The 14,976-nt window shown below is 63.5% G+C and overlaps 1 protein-coding gene across 2 annotated transcripts; it reads right to left on the reverse strand.

Annotated features, from left to right (window-relative positions):
• Positions 1–591: 591 nt before the first annotated feature.
• ACOT11 (acyl-CoA thioesterase 11) lies at positions 592–10,969 on the reverse strand. Of its 2 annotated transcripts, XM_032192337.1 has the most exons (17): positions 10,947–10,969; positions 8,003–8,075; positions 6,448–6,628; positions 5,616–5,685; positions 4,327–4,387; positions 4,018–4,119; positions 3,774–3,909; positions 3,517–3,673; positions 3,229–3,348; positions 2,982–3,126; positions 2,563–2,618; positions 2,368–2,434; positions 2,212–2,295; positions 1,990–2,123; positions 1,774–1,905; positions 1,574–1,700; positions 592–1,499 (listed from the first exon to the last, which is right to left on the reverse strand). In XM_032192337.1, exons 1-17 carry the CDS (start codon positions 10,967–10,969, stop codon positions 1,344–1,346), a joined length of 1,824 nt encoding a protein of 607 aa, XP_032048228.1. In that variant the 3' UTR covers positions 592–1,343. The 2 variants fall into 2 exon arrangements, with proteins under 2 accessions (XP_032048228.1, XP_032048229.1); XM_032192338.1 differs by lacking the exons at positions 6,448–6,628; positions 8,003–8,075; positions 10,947–10,969 and adding an exon at positions 6,084–6,137.
• Between the last annotated feature and the right edge of the window lie 4,007 nt (positions 10,970–14,976).

Consider the following 14,976-nt stretch of genomic DNA (forward strand, 5'->3'; position numbering starts at 1 on the left):
GCCTGCTTTGGGTGGACTTCCAGCAAAGTCCGGCCAAAGCCCGCTCTGACCCCTGGCAGCACGCAGGGTCAACAGGAGGGGGGAAAGAAAAAGCCTGGGCAGGTATCAAACACCCGGGAAGATACCAAATACCTGCCCGCGCTGCGGGTATTGAAGAGACACCTTTTTTGGGGAGAAGTCTGTGGTGTCCTGCTGGGGGAATCTTGCTCAGGCACCCCAAATCCCCACGCTGGCACCAGGCGGGGAAGGTGGCAGTGAAGGGGAGCATTTGGGGATGAGCTGGGAACGCCTTTATCTCCCTTGATAACACCTCTATCTCCTGTGATAACAGGGTGGGGGGAGGTGGCAGCCTGGCGGGGGCCCCGCAGGGGGTGGCCGTGGGCTGAGATACGGCAGCGATGGGGCTGCGAGCACCTGGCTGGAGCCCATGGGTTTATCGGGGGCAAAGCACCCTCCTGGGGACCGGGTACGAAGGTGACAGGGGGAAAAAACCAGGCAGGAGCCCCCCCTGCCCCATCCCCTGTGAGCAGCAGCCTGGAGCAGCCCCGTGTCCGTGGCCCCGCCACCCCCAAGCAGACGCACAGGTCGTTATATATTTTTTTCCCTTTTAATGCACTTTTATTGCTGCCCTTCCACGTGCCCCTGCGGCCCCAGTTGGCAGCAGAACAGCAGGGCAGCCTGATGGGATCGGGATTTCAGCTCAGCGCAGGCATCCCATCAGCATCTTTGGTGGAAAACCCGAGTTTTTGGGTGTGGGAGAGGCACAGCTCCAGCATGGAGGCGTGGTGGCAGCCCAGCCTCTGCTTCCAGCTTGCCCAGAGCTGAGAAAAACCCCAAACCCTGCAAGAACGTCCCATTTTCTGCCCAATGTGTCCATTGCCTTCTGATCTGAGAGTGGAGCAGGGCCCTAGAGCTGTGTCCCAGCCCGGGATGTGCAGGGGGCAGCGGCACCTCCGTGTCTGTGCCCGCCCCGCTGCCATGAGAACATTTCCCCATAAAGAAAGAGTTAAAAAAAACAATAATAAATCAGTTTGGGGAAGAGTTCGGATTGTACAAAGATTCAAGTAGCGTTAATCGAACTAGAAAATCAAGTCCTGTACAGCAGCTTACAAAATTAGAAAGAAACATAAAGAAAATAAAAGGCCAGGTGTGTGACGTGTCGGCGCGAGGGCGGCGCGTTCCCGTGTCCGTCCTCGTCCCTCCGACCTCTCTTGGGCCAAATTCCAGGGGGAGGCAGGGCCCGAGCGCCCCGTCCCATCGCCCAGGTGCCCCTTCCTCCTTGCCAACCCCTTGTCCGTCCATCCATCCATCCATCCGTCCATCTGCCAAGCCCCCCGGGCAGCCTAGAGGTCCCTGAGGCGCGCGATCAGGTCGTCCTTGTTCTTCAGCAGGAACCTCTCGCAGGCCTCGAAGGTGGCGCAGAAGCCGGAGGAGAGCCCGGCCACGTTGGTGGTGACGTAGGCCAGGTACCCCGGCGTCGCCTGGTTGTAGTAGGCCACCTGCGGGGTGCGGGAGACGGGGATTTAGGGTCGGGCACGCGGTGTGTGAACGGGGCAGGGCTGCGGCAGCTCACCTTGCTCGTCTCCTCCCCCTCGGGCCACACGCAGAAGCCGGAGCAGAGCGTCTCGCCCCGCGTGAAGCTGGGGCAGGCCGGGTGGGTGGGCAGCGTCACCGAGCGAAACGCCACCACGTAGGGGTCCCTGGGGAGGAGGGCAGGAGGTGAGAAAGGCCACGGGGACGGGGACACGGGGACACGGCAATGCTGCCACTCACCCTTTGTCGCAGGGTTTCCGCCGGGACGCCAGGATGACGAAGTCCTGGGGCTTGTTCTCGTGGCTGAGCGTCTGGCTCAGCACGTGGTAGATGGCGTCGTCCTCGTCCACCTGCTGCACCAGCTCGGCGCTCCTGCGGGGCAGAGGGGCGCCGGTCACAGGACATTCAGCCTCAAGGATATGTTTTTTGGGAAGGGGGTCCCCTCGCAGCACTCACGCGTAGTGCCGGTCCCACTCGTGGCGGCGCCGCAGGTCGGAGAGCAGGGAGAAGGCCTGGCCGGCGGCGATGCGGACGGACATCTCGATGCGGAAGGACAGGAACTTGTCCTCCTCCAGCGTGTATATCCGCACCTGGGGGGCGCAGGGCAGGGCTGGGGCGCACCCGCGGCACGTCCCCGTTTTGGGGGGCGGCTCGGGGGGCCGGGGCGGGGGCCGGTACCTTCTCCTTTTCCCTGGCAAGCGCCCAGTTTGCTTTGGCTACCAGCGTCTTCAGCGCGGAGACGTTGTTGTAGCTCAGGTAAACCTGCGGCAGGGCAGCGAGTCAGGGGCTGGAGGTGCCGCAGGCAGGAGGCGGCGCTGCCCGCGGGCTCCCTACCTTGTTGCTTTGGTCCCAGGGCACGGAGAGAGGCACCTCGTTCTGCTTGCAGGACACGACGTATTTCCTGCAGGAGGGGGGAACCGGTCCCCTTACGGCACGGCACAAACCATGCCCCTGCTCCCCAGCACTGGGGGTGACGGCTCCCGGCTCCCTGCTCTCCTCCCTCCGTCCCCAGGTGTTTTTTCCACTCACCGGTCCAGCCGAATCTTTTTCCTGGCGCTGGCTTCTCTGTACCTCCTTTCTCCGTCCTGACCCACGGGAAAAGCACAGCGGGGTAAGAGGAAAGGGGGCGGAAAAACAGCTTTGGGGGAAAATGTTCAGCAGCAAGGGGGTGAAGGGCGAAGCCCCGTCCTGCTGGAGGCTAACCGAGAACCATTTTGGGGTGTCGGAGATGGACACGGAGCCCACCAGCAGCAGGAATTTGGGAAATCCCGGCACTCCCTGCCCCGAGCTGGGATGTGCTGGGTCGGTGGAAGCAGGGCAGCGAGAAATCCTGGCTTTAGGGCCCCGAACCCAGGTGCAGAACCACGCAGGAGGCTGCAGCCGCGTTACTCCCTCACGCGCTGCGGTGGGGACAAATTTGGGGACAAAATGTGGGCTTTGCTCCTTACCCCCGGCTGGGGCACGACCATGGGCAGGGTGCGGGGCCGGCCCTCCTCGTCCAGCACCACGAAGGTCATGAAGGCGCTGTTGATGTGCCTCCTGCTGACGGACATCTCCTGGTCGTACGCCTCGGCGCAGACCCCCACCTCCATGCTGGGCAGGGGGCAGAGAAGGGGTGAGGCACAGGGGGCCGTGGGAGAGGGGGTCTGGGGGGGGTCCTTTTGAGGGCACCCCGCTGTTTTTGAGGGCACCCACCTGTTTTTGAAGGCGTTGTTGACGATGGCTTTGAGCACCAGGCGGTCCCCGACCTGCGACGGCCCGCGGAAGTGGAACATCTCGATGGCGCGCAGCGTGGGGTGGGCATGGCACAGCCGGCTGCGGGGTGGGGGTTATCCCATGGGACCCACACCCCCAGACCCCGTACGCCCCTTCCCAGCACGGCCAGAGCCGGGGGACCCGTCCGTGCCGTGAGCTCGCCCTTCCCCACACCCCGTGTGCCCACCCGGGTCCCCAGCACCCATCTGCAGCCCCCCCCCAAGGCACCTGGCGGCGATGGTGGCCACGTTCTCCATCCAGGCCATGATCTGCCCGCCGAAGGTGTTGCCCTGGTGGTTGGCGTGCGGGGGCAGCACCAGCTCCACGCTCTCCACCCGCGTCTTCTCGGCCGGCACCACCACGCTGCCGTCCCGCGTCTCCAGCTCTGCTCATGGGGGACACCGGGGGAGGCTCAGCGCCACGGCTGCCCCCTCTCCCAGCACCCCAATTCCCTCTGCTCCGCCCCGGGGGGGGACGCGCGGTACCGGTGTCGCGGGGGCTGCGGGTGAGGAGGTCCTTGAGGGTGTCCTTGTGGACCAGCCGCATGCGGCGGCGCTCGGCGGCGATGCTGTGCTCGATCTTCTCCTCCTCCGTCTGCGGGGCCAGCGGCTTCAGCTTCACCTGGGCACGGGTATTGGATGGGGTGGGAGCCCTGTGCGGGGCAGCACCCCTGCTGCAGGGGTGGGTTCCCCGCTGTCCGGGCGCGGGGGCTCGCTGAGCAGCGCTTACCTTGGTGCCGGGAGGGCCCTGGGCCACGAAGGTGGCGTAAGCCTTGCAGATGCTGCAGTGCTTCCCGCTGCACAGGTCCTCGTAGCTCACCTGGATGCCCACCTGGCGGGGGGGCACGGCACAAGGGGCCCTGAGCCGTGGGGTGAGCACCAGGGGGGCGAGCACACGGACACGGCACCGCCGACACGGGGCAGGGGGGTTGCAAAAGCACCCACGGGGGGTTCCTGACCCCAAATATCCCCCCATGTGCACATGCGAGGGTGCGCAGGGCAGGCACGGGGGGAGAGGAGGGGTTTGTGCCATACGAACCTCCATGCTGGAGTTGAAGGCTCGGTTCACTTTGGCCTTGATGTTAACGACCTGCCCCACGCTGGAAAACACAGAGAGAGAAGGGAAGGAACAGGAGGTGAGTGGAGGCTCACAGCCCACGGCTGCACAGCGCCGAGCGTCTCCCCGCCGAGGTGTGTGAGTGCCCGCGGGCACGGGGACACCCCGCTGAGCCCAGGGACCTCACCCCCAAACAGCCCCGTGCAAACGGGTCCCGAGGGGCTGCAGAGGTGCCTGGGGGGACCGTGCACCCCCTGCCTCGCGGGCACGCACGCTCCTGCCAGAGCAAACGGCTCCTCTGTCCTCCTCCTGCCCCTGGTGTCCACAATTTTGGGGTCACGCCTGCTGGCAGCAAGCTGCTGGAGCCCTCCCGGCCCTCGGTAGGCTTCAGGGTAAACACAGAAGCAGCTGCAGCCTCGTGCACGCCAGGCTGGGACCAAGCAAAGGGCAAACGCGGCTCGCTGGCAACAGCGAGAGGAAAAAGCCTTTGGTTAGTGTGTGGCCAGATGGGGAGTGCTCCTCGTCCTCTGAAAGAGAGCGGCGCTGGGAAGCGAAGAGGAAAAATGAGCCCTTACTGCCTCCAGGGGTCTGCACCACCAAGGGCCGCGTGCCCGGGCGTTAGCGGGGTTATGCCAGCAGCCGCGGGGCCGTGTCAGTGGGGTTAATGCTCCCAACTCACGGCAGCGCCGCGTTACGCCGGCCGCTCTAGGGCTGCGAACGTCCGTACCCGACACCGCTCCTCGCGCGCTGCTGCCCGGGGGGGTTTGCGTACCTCTGGCTGGTGCGGAGAGAAAGAGCGAGATACGGGGCGGTTAGGGACGGGGCAGGGACACGGGGCAGGGCTGGGGGTGCGCAGCACCCGGCGTGCGGCTGGTTAGTGTTTGAGCAACAGGCCCAGGAGCGGAGGAGGAGAAAAAACAGAGGCGACCTGCAGCTGCCCAGAGCACCCTCGGGTTCACGGAGCCCCACACGGCACGGGGCGGCTCGTCCTCGCCCGTGAGGTGACAAAAACGGGGGGTTAGAGCTTCCTGGGGGTGATGGCGAAACCCGGGGTGAGTTTTCCAGGTTTGGCCGGGTTCGTGGATGCTCCGCCACACCGCTTGCTCGCGTCCAGAGGTGCCAAGAACCCGGCACCGTGCGTCTCAGCGCGGCCGCGGGGGGCTGAGCACAGCCGGGTGGGAAGCTCTGGGCACGGCCAGGCTCTGCCCTGCCCAGCCCGGCTTCAGGAGCACGCCCCGGCCACGGGAGCGGGCAGAAAGCAGCGCATTTACCTAATCGTGTGCTCAAAATAGATATCGTCCATCGAGGCGGTGACGCACGGGCAGCCGGCGTGCCTCTCGGCTGGAAAGGAAAAACAAACGGCGTCAGCAGCCCGCAGCGGCGCGCCTGGGGTGGGGGGGGGGGGGAGAACCCAGCTGAGGGCAGCTTTGGGGGATTTGTGAACGTTTTCTGAACGTTTTGCCCCAGGTTTGCCCCGCGGGGTGGGCGCGCTGCAGCTCCCAGCCAGGTCGCTCTGCCTGGCTGGTGGTTTGGCGGCGGGGATGCGCAGCAGCCGATGGCAGCAGCACAAATATTTTAAAGCCACCCTGGCGGCTCAGCTTGCCCTCAGGACCACAGAACCACCCCCAGACTGCAGAGCTGCCCCATTTTCCTGCTGCCCTGGCTCTGGCTGCACCCCGTATACGGAGAGGGAAGCGTTTTGGGGGGGGAAGCAGCCGCTGCATTTGATGTGTCCCCACCGAGCCGCGTGCGCTGCAGAGCTGAGCCTCCTCCCCCTGCGTCCTGCTCCCGGCCGCTCTCATTACTCAGCTCGCTGGCACCGAGCCCGGCCCGGCTGGCGTCAGCACCGCCGTGGGCAGCGGGGCAGGGACGGGCACGCTGCCGCCCGCACGCAGCCCCACAACACCCAGCACCAGGACCCTGCCCTCCAACCCCGCTCACCCCGCAGGAGGACGCAGCCTCTCGTCCCTTCTGCTCCCCATCACCCCGTGCCGCCCCAAGCACCCCGCAGCAGCCCGTTTTTCTCCCCACTTGGGGTCCCAAGCTCAAACCGAGCTCTCCAAACCCCCACCTGTGGGTTTTAAGGTGCCCAGGGTGCCTTACCCGAGAGGCAGGCGGCCGTGTCGATCCATTTGAGCAGCTGCCCGGCGCTGAGCTCGCCGCGGTGGTTGGTGTGGCAGGGCAGCACCAGCTGGCTCATCTGCACCTCCGTGGGGCTGCGGCCCCCCATGGCCCCCGGCGCCTCCTCGCGCTCCCCCGGCTCCCGGCTGCACGAGGTGGAGCCCTGCGGAGGGGCGAGATGCTGGCACGGGGCTGCGGGGCGTTAGCCCGGCCTCGTTAGGATCCGGGCGTTATGGGGTGGGTGATGAACGCTGGGAGTGTGGCCCTCAAACGCTGCTTTTTGCTTTTCACGTCCCAAATTTCGGCTGCAAAATCTGCTGCAATAACCCCCCCACCCACCCCCCGGGACCCCCCTGCGCAGAGGAGTGGGATGCTTCGGGCACCGGGGACACCCAGCTGCTGATCGCCGGGGAGAAATGGATAAAAATGTTCAGGGAGCAGGGCAACCAGGAGGAATTTTACAGACCTCAGCAAAAAGGAAAAAAAATAAAAGAGCTCTTTGGCTGCTCCAGGCCATCCATCAGCACTGGTGCAGCGCAGGAGCTGACCCGGTCGCTTCCCCTCCCCAAAAATATCCCCCCCCCAAGCCCACCGGCTGGGATCTCACCCCCCAGATCAGCCCCGTGCCGGAGCTGGGTTATCGGGGGAAGGCGCCTTTGTTCGGGGTGCTGTAGGGCCACGTCTGCTCCCCGGGCTGGCCCCACACAGGGCTCGGCGCAGGGCGGTTTTGGAGAGCCTGGGGTGGCCGCGGGGCCGTCGGGGGGGGTTGCATTACACCGAGTGGGCTGCGTTACACAAGGGATGAACTCAGTTAGCCCCGTGAGCAACCGAGGAGACACGAGAGAGCCGTCTGGGCGTCATCACAGCGCTTCCTTCCTCCTCATGCTCCAGCCGCGTGCCCCATTTACAGCCCCCGCTGCCAGATCCCAGCGGCGGCGGCTCCTTTTCTCCCCTCGGCTCTCCCCCGCCGCCTTTGCAAGCGGCTCGGAGCGAAGCCTTCCCTCCCATCCCGTCTCTCAGAATAGCATTTTTTTTTTTTTTTTTTTTTTTTTTTTTCCGCAGCCGCTCTAGCAGGAGCCCTCTGTTTCCATAGCTACTGCTCCAAGACATCCCAGGAACGGCACAAAAAACCTCGGCTCGGCGGGGACGGCAGCGAAGGCGGCAAGCTGAACCCTACGGGGAAGGGCGCCCCGTCCCACGGGGACGTCGGCAGCCCCAAAACTCCCCAAAAACGAGCCCCCCCCGGGGCTGGTTTGCGGCGTGCCGGGGCGCCCACCCGGGCAGCACGCAAGGACAGGGCTATTTCTGGAGCCGGCAGGCGCTGGGGCGCCAGCCAGCAAAGAGCTCCAAAGATTTCTGCAGCGGAGTTAGCAGCAAGCCTGGCCAGAGTTTTAGGCAGAAGCCAGCACGCCGTGTTATCCCCCCCGGCCCCGCACTGATGCTCACGGGGTCGGGTGTTACGGGGTGGGGAGCGGTGGCCACGGGGCACGGGGAGCGTGCGGGGTGCTCGGGGTGACGGGCACGGCACGCGGGGTACCTGGAGGCCATCGCAACAGAAGCTCAGGATGTCTTCAGGGACTATGCTCCCCTTGACCATTTTTAAAAGACACCTGGAAAGGAGAAGAGCGGGCTCGGGTTAAGAGAGGATCGGCGAGACGGGGGCTGGGGGCGCTGCCATAAAGGGGCCCCGGGGGCACCCCCGGCACCACCAGCGGTGGGGATATGGGACACACACGGCACCCTAGGCAGGGCTCAGCCTCTTCACATCGCCTAAATTCCCTTTTAGCCCACGCACGGGGGCTCAGCCCTGCTGGTGGCTCCCCGTGGGGATGCAGCAGGGCCCGGCCGGCTGCGGGGCCGTTTGGTCTCGGGGCTGGGCGCTTGGTTTGGAAGGAGCCGGCTAAATCCACGAGTGGGAGCAGAGGAGCAGAGCGGCGTGGGCAGGACGGAGGCTGCTGCCAGCAGCTGGTAAACAGACAAAAGGTGACAGAGAGGCTCAGCACAGGGCTCGGCACGGGGTTTGGCCACACCGGCTCGCCCAGGCACCAGGGATGCTCTCCGGGTGGTCCTGGCCGAACCCACGGCCACCCAGGCAGGATGTGGGAAGCCGGAGCCCAGCCCCGAGCACAAAATACGAAATCCAGCAGGAGCAGAGAGGGCTCGGCCACCCTCACCCACCTGGTTCAGCCGTGTAGGGTCCGTCCCCAGCCAGCACCGCAGCAACGAGACCTGGGTGCGTGTTGGGTGCTCACAGCGGGGTGTCCCCCGTGTCCCCTGCACCCCACACTGACGTCCCTCTTTCCCCAGGCCGCCAGACTTAAATCCCACAAGGGCAGAGCCTGGGCTCGCACCTGCCATTCCCCAAGGGTCAGGCCCGGCGCTCGCAGCATTGCTGGAAAGACTCCCGGCTATTTTGGGGCGCTGGACAGAGCCCAGGGGTGGTGCCGGGCCGATCCCACAGCTGGTGACACCCCGCTAATACTTTCCGCATCTCGCTGCCGCGGTCACAAGACGGCCGAGGTGTCCTTGGCAGCGGGACGGGCTCACGCTGACAGCAGGCAGCAAATGGGATCCTCCCGTCCCCGGCCACACCGCTGCTCCCGGCACAGAGCCTGGGGCCACGCCGAGCCCTGCTGCCCGCCGAGGGCACTCCGGGGGTGGCCCCGAGCCACCCCACAGCCACGGTGGCCAACGCCAGGAACACGCGGCTCACCGTGCCTTGGAAACCCAAAGCTGCTCCTGGCCCCGGTGGCACCCTTCGTGTCACCTTGCTCGCTCCAGCGTTAGCAGGAAGGGGGGAGAAAAATAAAAGAGCCGCCTGCTTTGCATCCCCCGGCTGTCCTCGGATGGGGAAGGCTGTGGGGTGATGTGGAGCTCACCACGGCATCGCCCCGGCCTCTGTCACCCCTCGAGCGACCCGCTTCTACCCCAAAATAAAGTTTGCCTTGGAAAGAAAAAGCCTCCGAGCAAAATATTTCCCCTGCCCCCTGCCACGCTCAACTCCTGCGTCGCCGAAGAGGGGGGAGAGGCACAGAGAGATGCGAACGGCCCCACTAATTTGGGGTTTGGGGCTGGGGAGAGGGGGGTGCCAAGCACTGTGTGTCCGCGAAGCCAGTCGGACTTGAATAGCAGGGAAAAATAGCAGGGAGCATTCGATAGTAGGGAAAATGGGGATGTTTGGTCATTTTCCCTTTGCACAGAGGTCCCCAAGTCCCTGAGCCCCCAGCAGCATGGGTGAGCCACCCCCAAACAGTTGGGGGGTCCCCGGTGCTGGCCCTTTGGGGTCTGGGCAGGGCAGGGTGCACACGACGGACCCGTCTGTCCTCCACCTGGCTCAGAAACATCTCCCCCAGCTCCTGGCCAAGATGTCCCTCGTCCACCTTCGCTCTCCCACCTCCCCTCCATCCCCACAGTGCCCCCTTACCCCTTTTTGGGAATGCTTAGAGAAAAAAGATTGGGGAAGGAAGGTGGCGACACGAGTCCTCGGGGCGGGGGGTGGATTATCAGTGTGTAATTGAACAATATCCATGGTAACGAGCAAATCTGCACGCGGTAAAAAAAAATATTAACCTGACCTACTTAGGGAAATCCTGCCGCCTCGACCGGGCAGCGAGGGCCCCGTGCCGGAGAGGTGAGATCCCAGCACCCTGCGGGAGCTTTTTTGGGACCTCACGTCACGCCTTCCCCAGGGGTTTCGTGGAGCAAAGTGAGGCATCAGGCCAGGAAAATGCAACCTGAGGGCCACGCGCGGTGGGGGCCGCGAGGACGGGTCTGTTTGCTGCGGGTTGTACATCAGCAGCCTGTGGGAAGCCTTCGCTGCTGCCAGAGCAGCTGGGGCCCCTCCATCCTCCTCCTCCTCCTCCCTCTGCTCCGCTCCCGGCCGCGTCCGCAGCCCCCAGCCCCGTCCCTGCCCGTCCCCAGCCATGGGGGCAATGGGGCCGCAGCTGCCCCGGCAGGGAGCCAAAGTCCCCCGAGTGCTTTGCGGGGGGACAAAGGTTCCCCAGCGCCACTGCCGCCAGCCCCAGGAGGGAGCAGAGCTGCGCCTGAACCCTTGTGGGTGCCACCAACACAGCTGGGGACAAATGGCACGGGTGTGGGGACACCCGACAGCACCGCCCAGCACGGGGCTCCCTGCTCCCCACGGCCAGGACCACCATGGTTTTGGGACCACCATGGTTTTGGGACCACCACGGTTGGGACCACCACGCTGAAGAGCCCACAGTGTCATGCAGCCACCCCATCCGTCCCCCCACGCTACCCAAACCATTCCCATAGTGGCCCCAAGCCCCGTGCATCCCCTGGGCAAGCAGGGCAAGGAGGGATTTCCCCCCCAGGCCCTCTCCCTGCAGCGCTGGCACCGCCGGCACTGCTCCAACACCCACCGTGGAAACTCCTCAGGGTGGCACAGGGCGCCTCGTCCCACTCGTGTGCCACCGTCCCTCGTGTCCCCATCACCCCCCGCGGGTCCCCTCTGCCCTCACCTCAGCCAGAAGAAGCTGAGCATTTGCAGCGCGGTGGAGCAGCGCAAGGAGGAAGAGGAAGACGAGGAGGAGGAGAAAGAAGAGGAGGAGGAGAGCGAGGAGGAGGAGGAGGAGGAGGAGGAGGAGGAGGAGGAGATGGAGGAGAGGCGTCCGGACACCTGCGTGCGGTGCCGGGCTCGGCCAGCACCCGGGGCGCGGGTGTCGAGGCCAATTCTCTGCTGCCCTTGGGACGCAGCCGCAGCCAGCGCACACCCCCTGCTTCCTTTTAAATAAGGGCTCAACTTTTCTTAAGGTAGCGCTTTGCAAAGATTCCCTACCCGGGGAGCTCTCAGGGATTGCCGTGGCACCCGTCTCCCCGTGCCCTCCGTCCCGGCGGCACCTGGACGGGCTCCTGCCCGCTGCCTTTCCCCCGGAGCTTCTCCAATTTCCTCGGCCGCTCCCTGGCCCCGCTGCATTTGAGGCAGATCTGGCCGGGATCATAAAAAAAAAAAAAAAAAAAAAAAAAAAGTTTCCAGAAAGAAGGAAAGAAAATGCAAAGTGCCGTGTCGCTGCGGGAGCCGCGCAGCCTGTTAGCTTTTCGGGAGGTGTTGTTGTGTTTGCATTTTATTTACATGCCTCGATAAGCGAACCTTTGGCCATCAGCGCACAAGGGTGCAATCAAAGCCCCTCACGGGCACACCCAGCACTGGAAAGCCAGCGGTGAAATAATTAAACAAACTCAATGGGAAGCAAGGCCTCGCTTTGTTTGGTCAATAAAATCATCAGGTTTTGGAGGGGCCGCCCCGGGGACAGCACGGGTGGGCCCAGCGGGTACCGAGCATCTGGACCTGATGCTGTGGGATGCGGTGGGGCCAAATTGAGGCTGGAGGTGGGAAGTGCTGGAGGGTGCTGCAGACACTTCAGGTGCTCGACCTGTGCTCCTGACAAAAGTTTCCAGGCCGGGCTCGGGGTTTTTCCAGTGCAATTAGAGCAGTGCCATAATTAGGGCCTGTGGCCGTCGCACCGACCGGGTGCGTCCTCGCCGTGGCTCCCACCTCGGAGCCCGCACGGGTACGAGCTTCTCGCTCCCTGTCCACCACCCCCTGCCCGTCTGCCACAGCTCACGGAGCGGGTAATTAGCTAAATGAATTAATTGACATCCATACGTGTAATTAGCACACGGTTGCGAGGAGCTATTCTCCTTGGGACGGCTGAAATTTCTCAGGGACTGGGGTTAAAAGACTGCGCAGCCCTGCAGAGCAACGAGGGACGGTCCCCATGAAGCCAGCAGAGGGGCAGGAGGGGCTGGGGAGGCTGAGGGTGAAACCAGGGATCCTCAGCCCAGCCCCGTGTTGGGCAGCGATTATTAATTACACCCTTAATTACTCCAGAGCAATAAAAAAAAAAGCTGACCTATTCGCTTCGGTGCTGCTCGGAGCACTTTGAGTGAGGGCTGCGGCCGCTCACGTCCTCCCCACGAGGCCGGCCACGAGGCCTGCCCTGAGGGAGGCCGGTACAGTCCTATTTGGGCCCATTGGGACCAACCCTGCCCCGGAGCAATTTTGGGGCCCCCAGAGCAATTTTGGGGCTGGGGGGAGCGCGGCTGGGCGCACCGACAGGCTGCGGCATGCACCCACGCTATCAGCGGCGAGATCTTGGGCAGCGCGGCGCCTCGTGGCGCGCTTTGCCTTAATGGTTAATTAACGCAGTGACTTTGCCTTAATGGTTAATTAAGGCGGTGGGGCTGTTCCCACGCCTCGCACGGCCCCGGGGGGCAGCGGGGGGAGGCTCCGTTAGCTCTGCCCCCAGCCCCGGGGCTCGTGGGTGCCAGTGGGGGGCTCGTGGGTGCCAGTGGGGAGGAGGGAGGGTGGCATGAGGGGTGTCCCCGTGGAATGGTCTCGTTATAGGAAGGGGGGATAGGGCAGTGGGTGAAGGAGTCTGAGCCCCGGGTCACCCTGCTGTGGTGGGGGTGATGGTCTGGTGGGATATGGTGACTGCAGCAGGGCTGGGGTGGGACGGGTGGGGTGGTGGGATGGAACCCTAGAATCCCAGAACCATTAGGGTTGGAAATCCTAGATCATTGGGTCCAACCATCCCCTGCCACCAATGTCACCACCAAACCACGTCCCCAGGCACCACATCCAACTCTCCTTGAACACCCCCGGGGACGGTGGCACCACCACCTCCCTGGGCAACCCGTCCTGATGTCTTTGTGAGGAGAAACGTCTCCGAATTTCCACCCTGAGCCTCCCCTGGCGCAACGTGAGGCCGTTGCCCGTAGGATGGGGCGTGGGGACGGGTTGTGGTGGCGGTGGGATGTGGGGATGGGTTGTGGAGATGGTTGATGTGGGGATGGGACGTGCTGTGGGATACAGTGATGTGATGTGTTGTGGTGTGGACACACTGACAGAGCCCTCACAGCCCTCACAGAGCCCTCAGGGCTCCCTCAGGGCTCCCTCACGCAGCGCCCGCCCCGCCCTGGGCCGCCAGGGGCCGCCATTGCCCCGAGCTCCCGCTCCCCCCCCCCCGCCATCTTGTTCCGGGGGGGGGGGGGTTGTGAGGCACCCGCGGGCCCCGGCGGGGGCGGGGCGGGGCGGGCGCGCGGCCAATCAGCGCGCGGCGGTTTCAAGAGGCCCCTTCCGCGTCCCGGTAGGCCACGCCCCCTCTGTGCTTAGCCACGCCCCCTCCGCCCCCCTCCCCGTCACGATCCGCCCCCGGGGGAGCGAGGGTGGCACGGAACGGATCGGGACGGGACGGGACGGGACGGGGCGGGATGGGAAAGCCCGGAACGGATTAGCACGGAACGGACTAGCCTGGAATGGAATGGACAGGCCTGGAATGGGCCCGGCCCGGCCCCAAACCGGCCCGATTTGGCCCCAAACCGGCCCGATTCGGCTCAAAACCGGCTTGGCACGGCTCGGCACGGCCCGGCTACCCGTAGCAGGGATGTTTCCCCGCCAACGGCCCCAACCGTGCGGCCGCTGGGGTAAACAGGAAGCCCGCACCGCAAAGGCTGCACCGCGGCTCCCTTGGGAACGGAAAATAAGAGCCCGTGAGGCGAAAAAAATAACCTCTGAACCTCAAAAATAATCCCTGAACCCCCACAAAAATAACCTCTGAACCCAAAAAATAACCCCTGAACACCAAAAAATAACCCATGAGCCCCAAAATGTAACCCCTGAGCACAAAAAACAAACCCTGAACCCCCCCCAAAATAACCCTTGAACCTACCACAAAAAAAATAATAACATGACCCCATCCAGAAAAAAAATGTGAACCCAAAAAAAGAACGCATGGACCTCACAAAATAACCCCTGAATCAAAAAAAAATAACCTCTGAACCCAAAAAAGAACCCACGGACCCCAAAAAATAACCCACGAATCCTAAAAAATAACCTCTGGTCCCAAAAAAGAACCCGTGGACCCCAAAAAATAACCCATGAATCCAAGAAAATAACCTCTGAACCCAAAAAAATAACCCCCTCCCAACATGTAACCCTAAAAAATTAACCCATGAACCCCCTCCAAGAAACAAGACCCCCTTCAAAATAACCCATGGACTCCCCCAAAATACCCCATGGAATGAAAAAAATAACCCATGAAGTCCCCCAAAACAATGAACCCCCCCAAAATAAGCCATGGAATGATAAAAATAATCCATGAAGCCCGCAAAAGACAATGAACCCCCCAAAAATAACCCATGGAGCCACAAAATACCCCATGGAATGAAAAAAAATGACCCATGAGCCCCCCAAAAAACAATGAACTCCCCCAAAATAACCCATGAACCCCATAAAAACAACCCATGGACTCCTAAAATACCCCATGGAATGAAGAAAATGACCCATGAGCCCCCAAAATAACCCATGAGCCCCCCCAAAAACCCCAAATCCCCCCAGAATCAGAGGTGAACGCCAGCCTTTGAGGGGCCGGTTGGGAGGGGAGGTGGGTGCTGGCGCCCCAATTTTTGGGTGCTGGCGCTCGTGTGACCGCCACCCACATGGCGAGGAGGTGTTGTAGGACGCGGGTGCCCTCCTGTCCCGGGAGGCCT

Source organism: Aythya fuligula, chromosome 8 (assembly GCF_009819795.1).
Source record: "Aythya fuligula isolate bAytFul2 chromosome 8, bAytFul2.pri, whole genome shotgun sequence".
Classification (NCBI taxonomy): Eukaryota; Metazoa; Chordata; class Aves; order Anseriformes; family Anatidae; genus Aythya; species Aythya fuligula.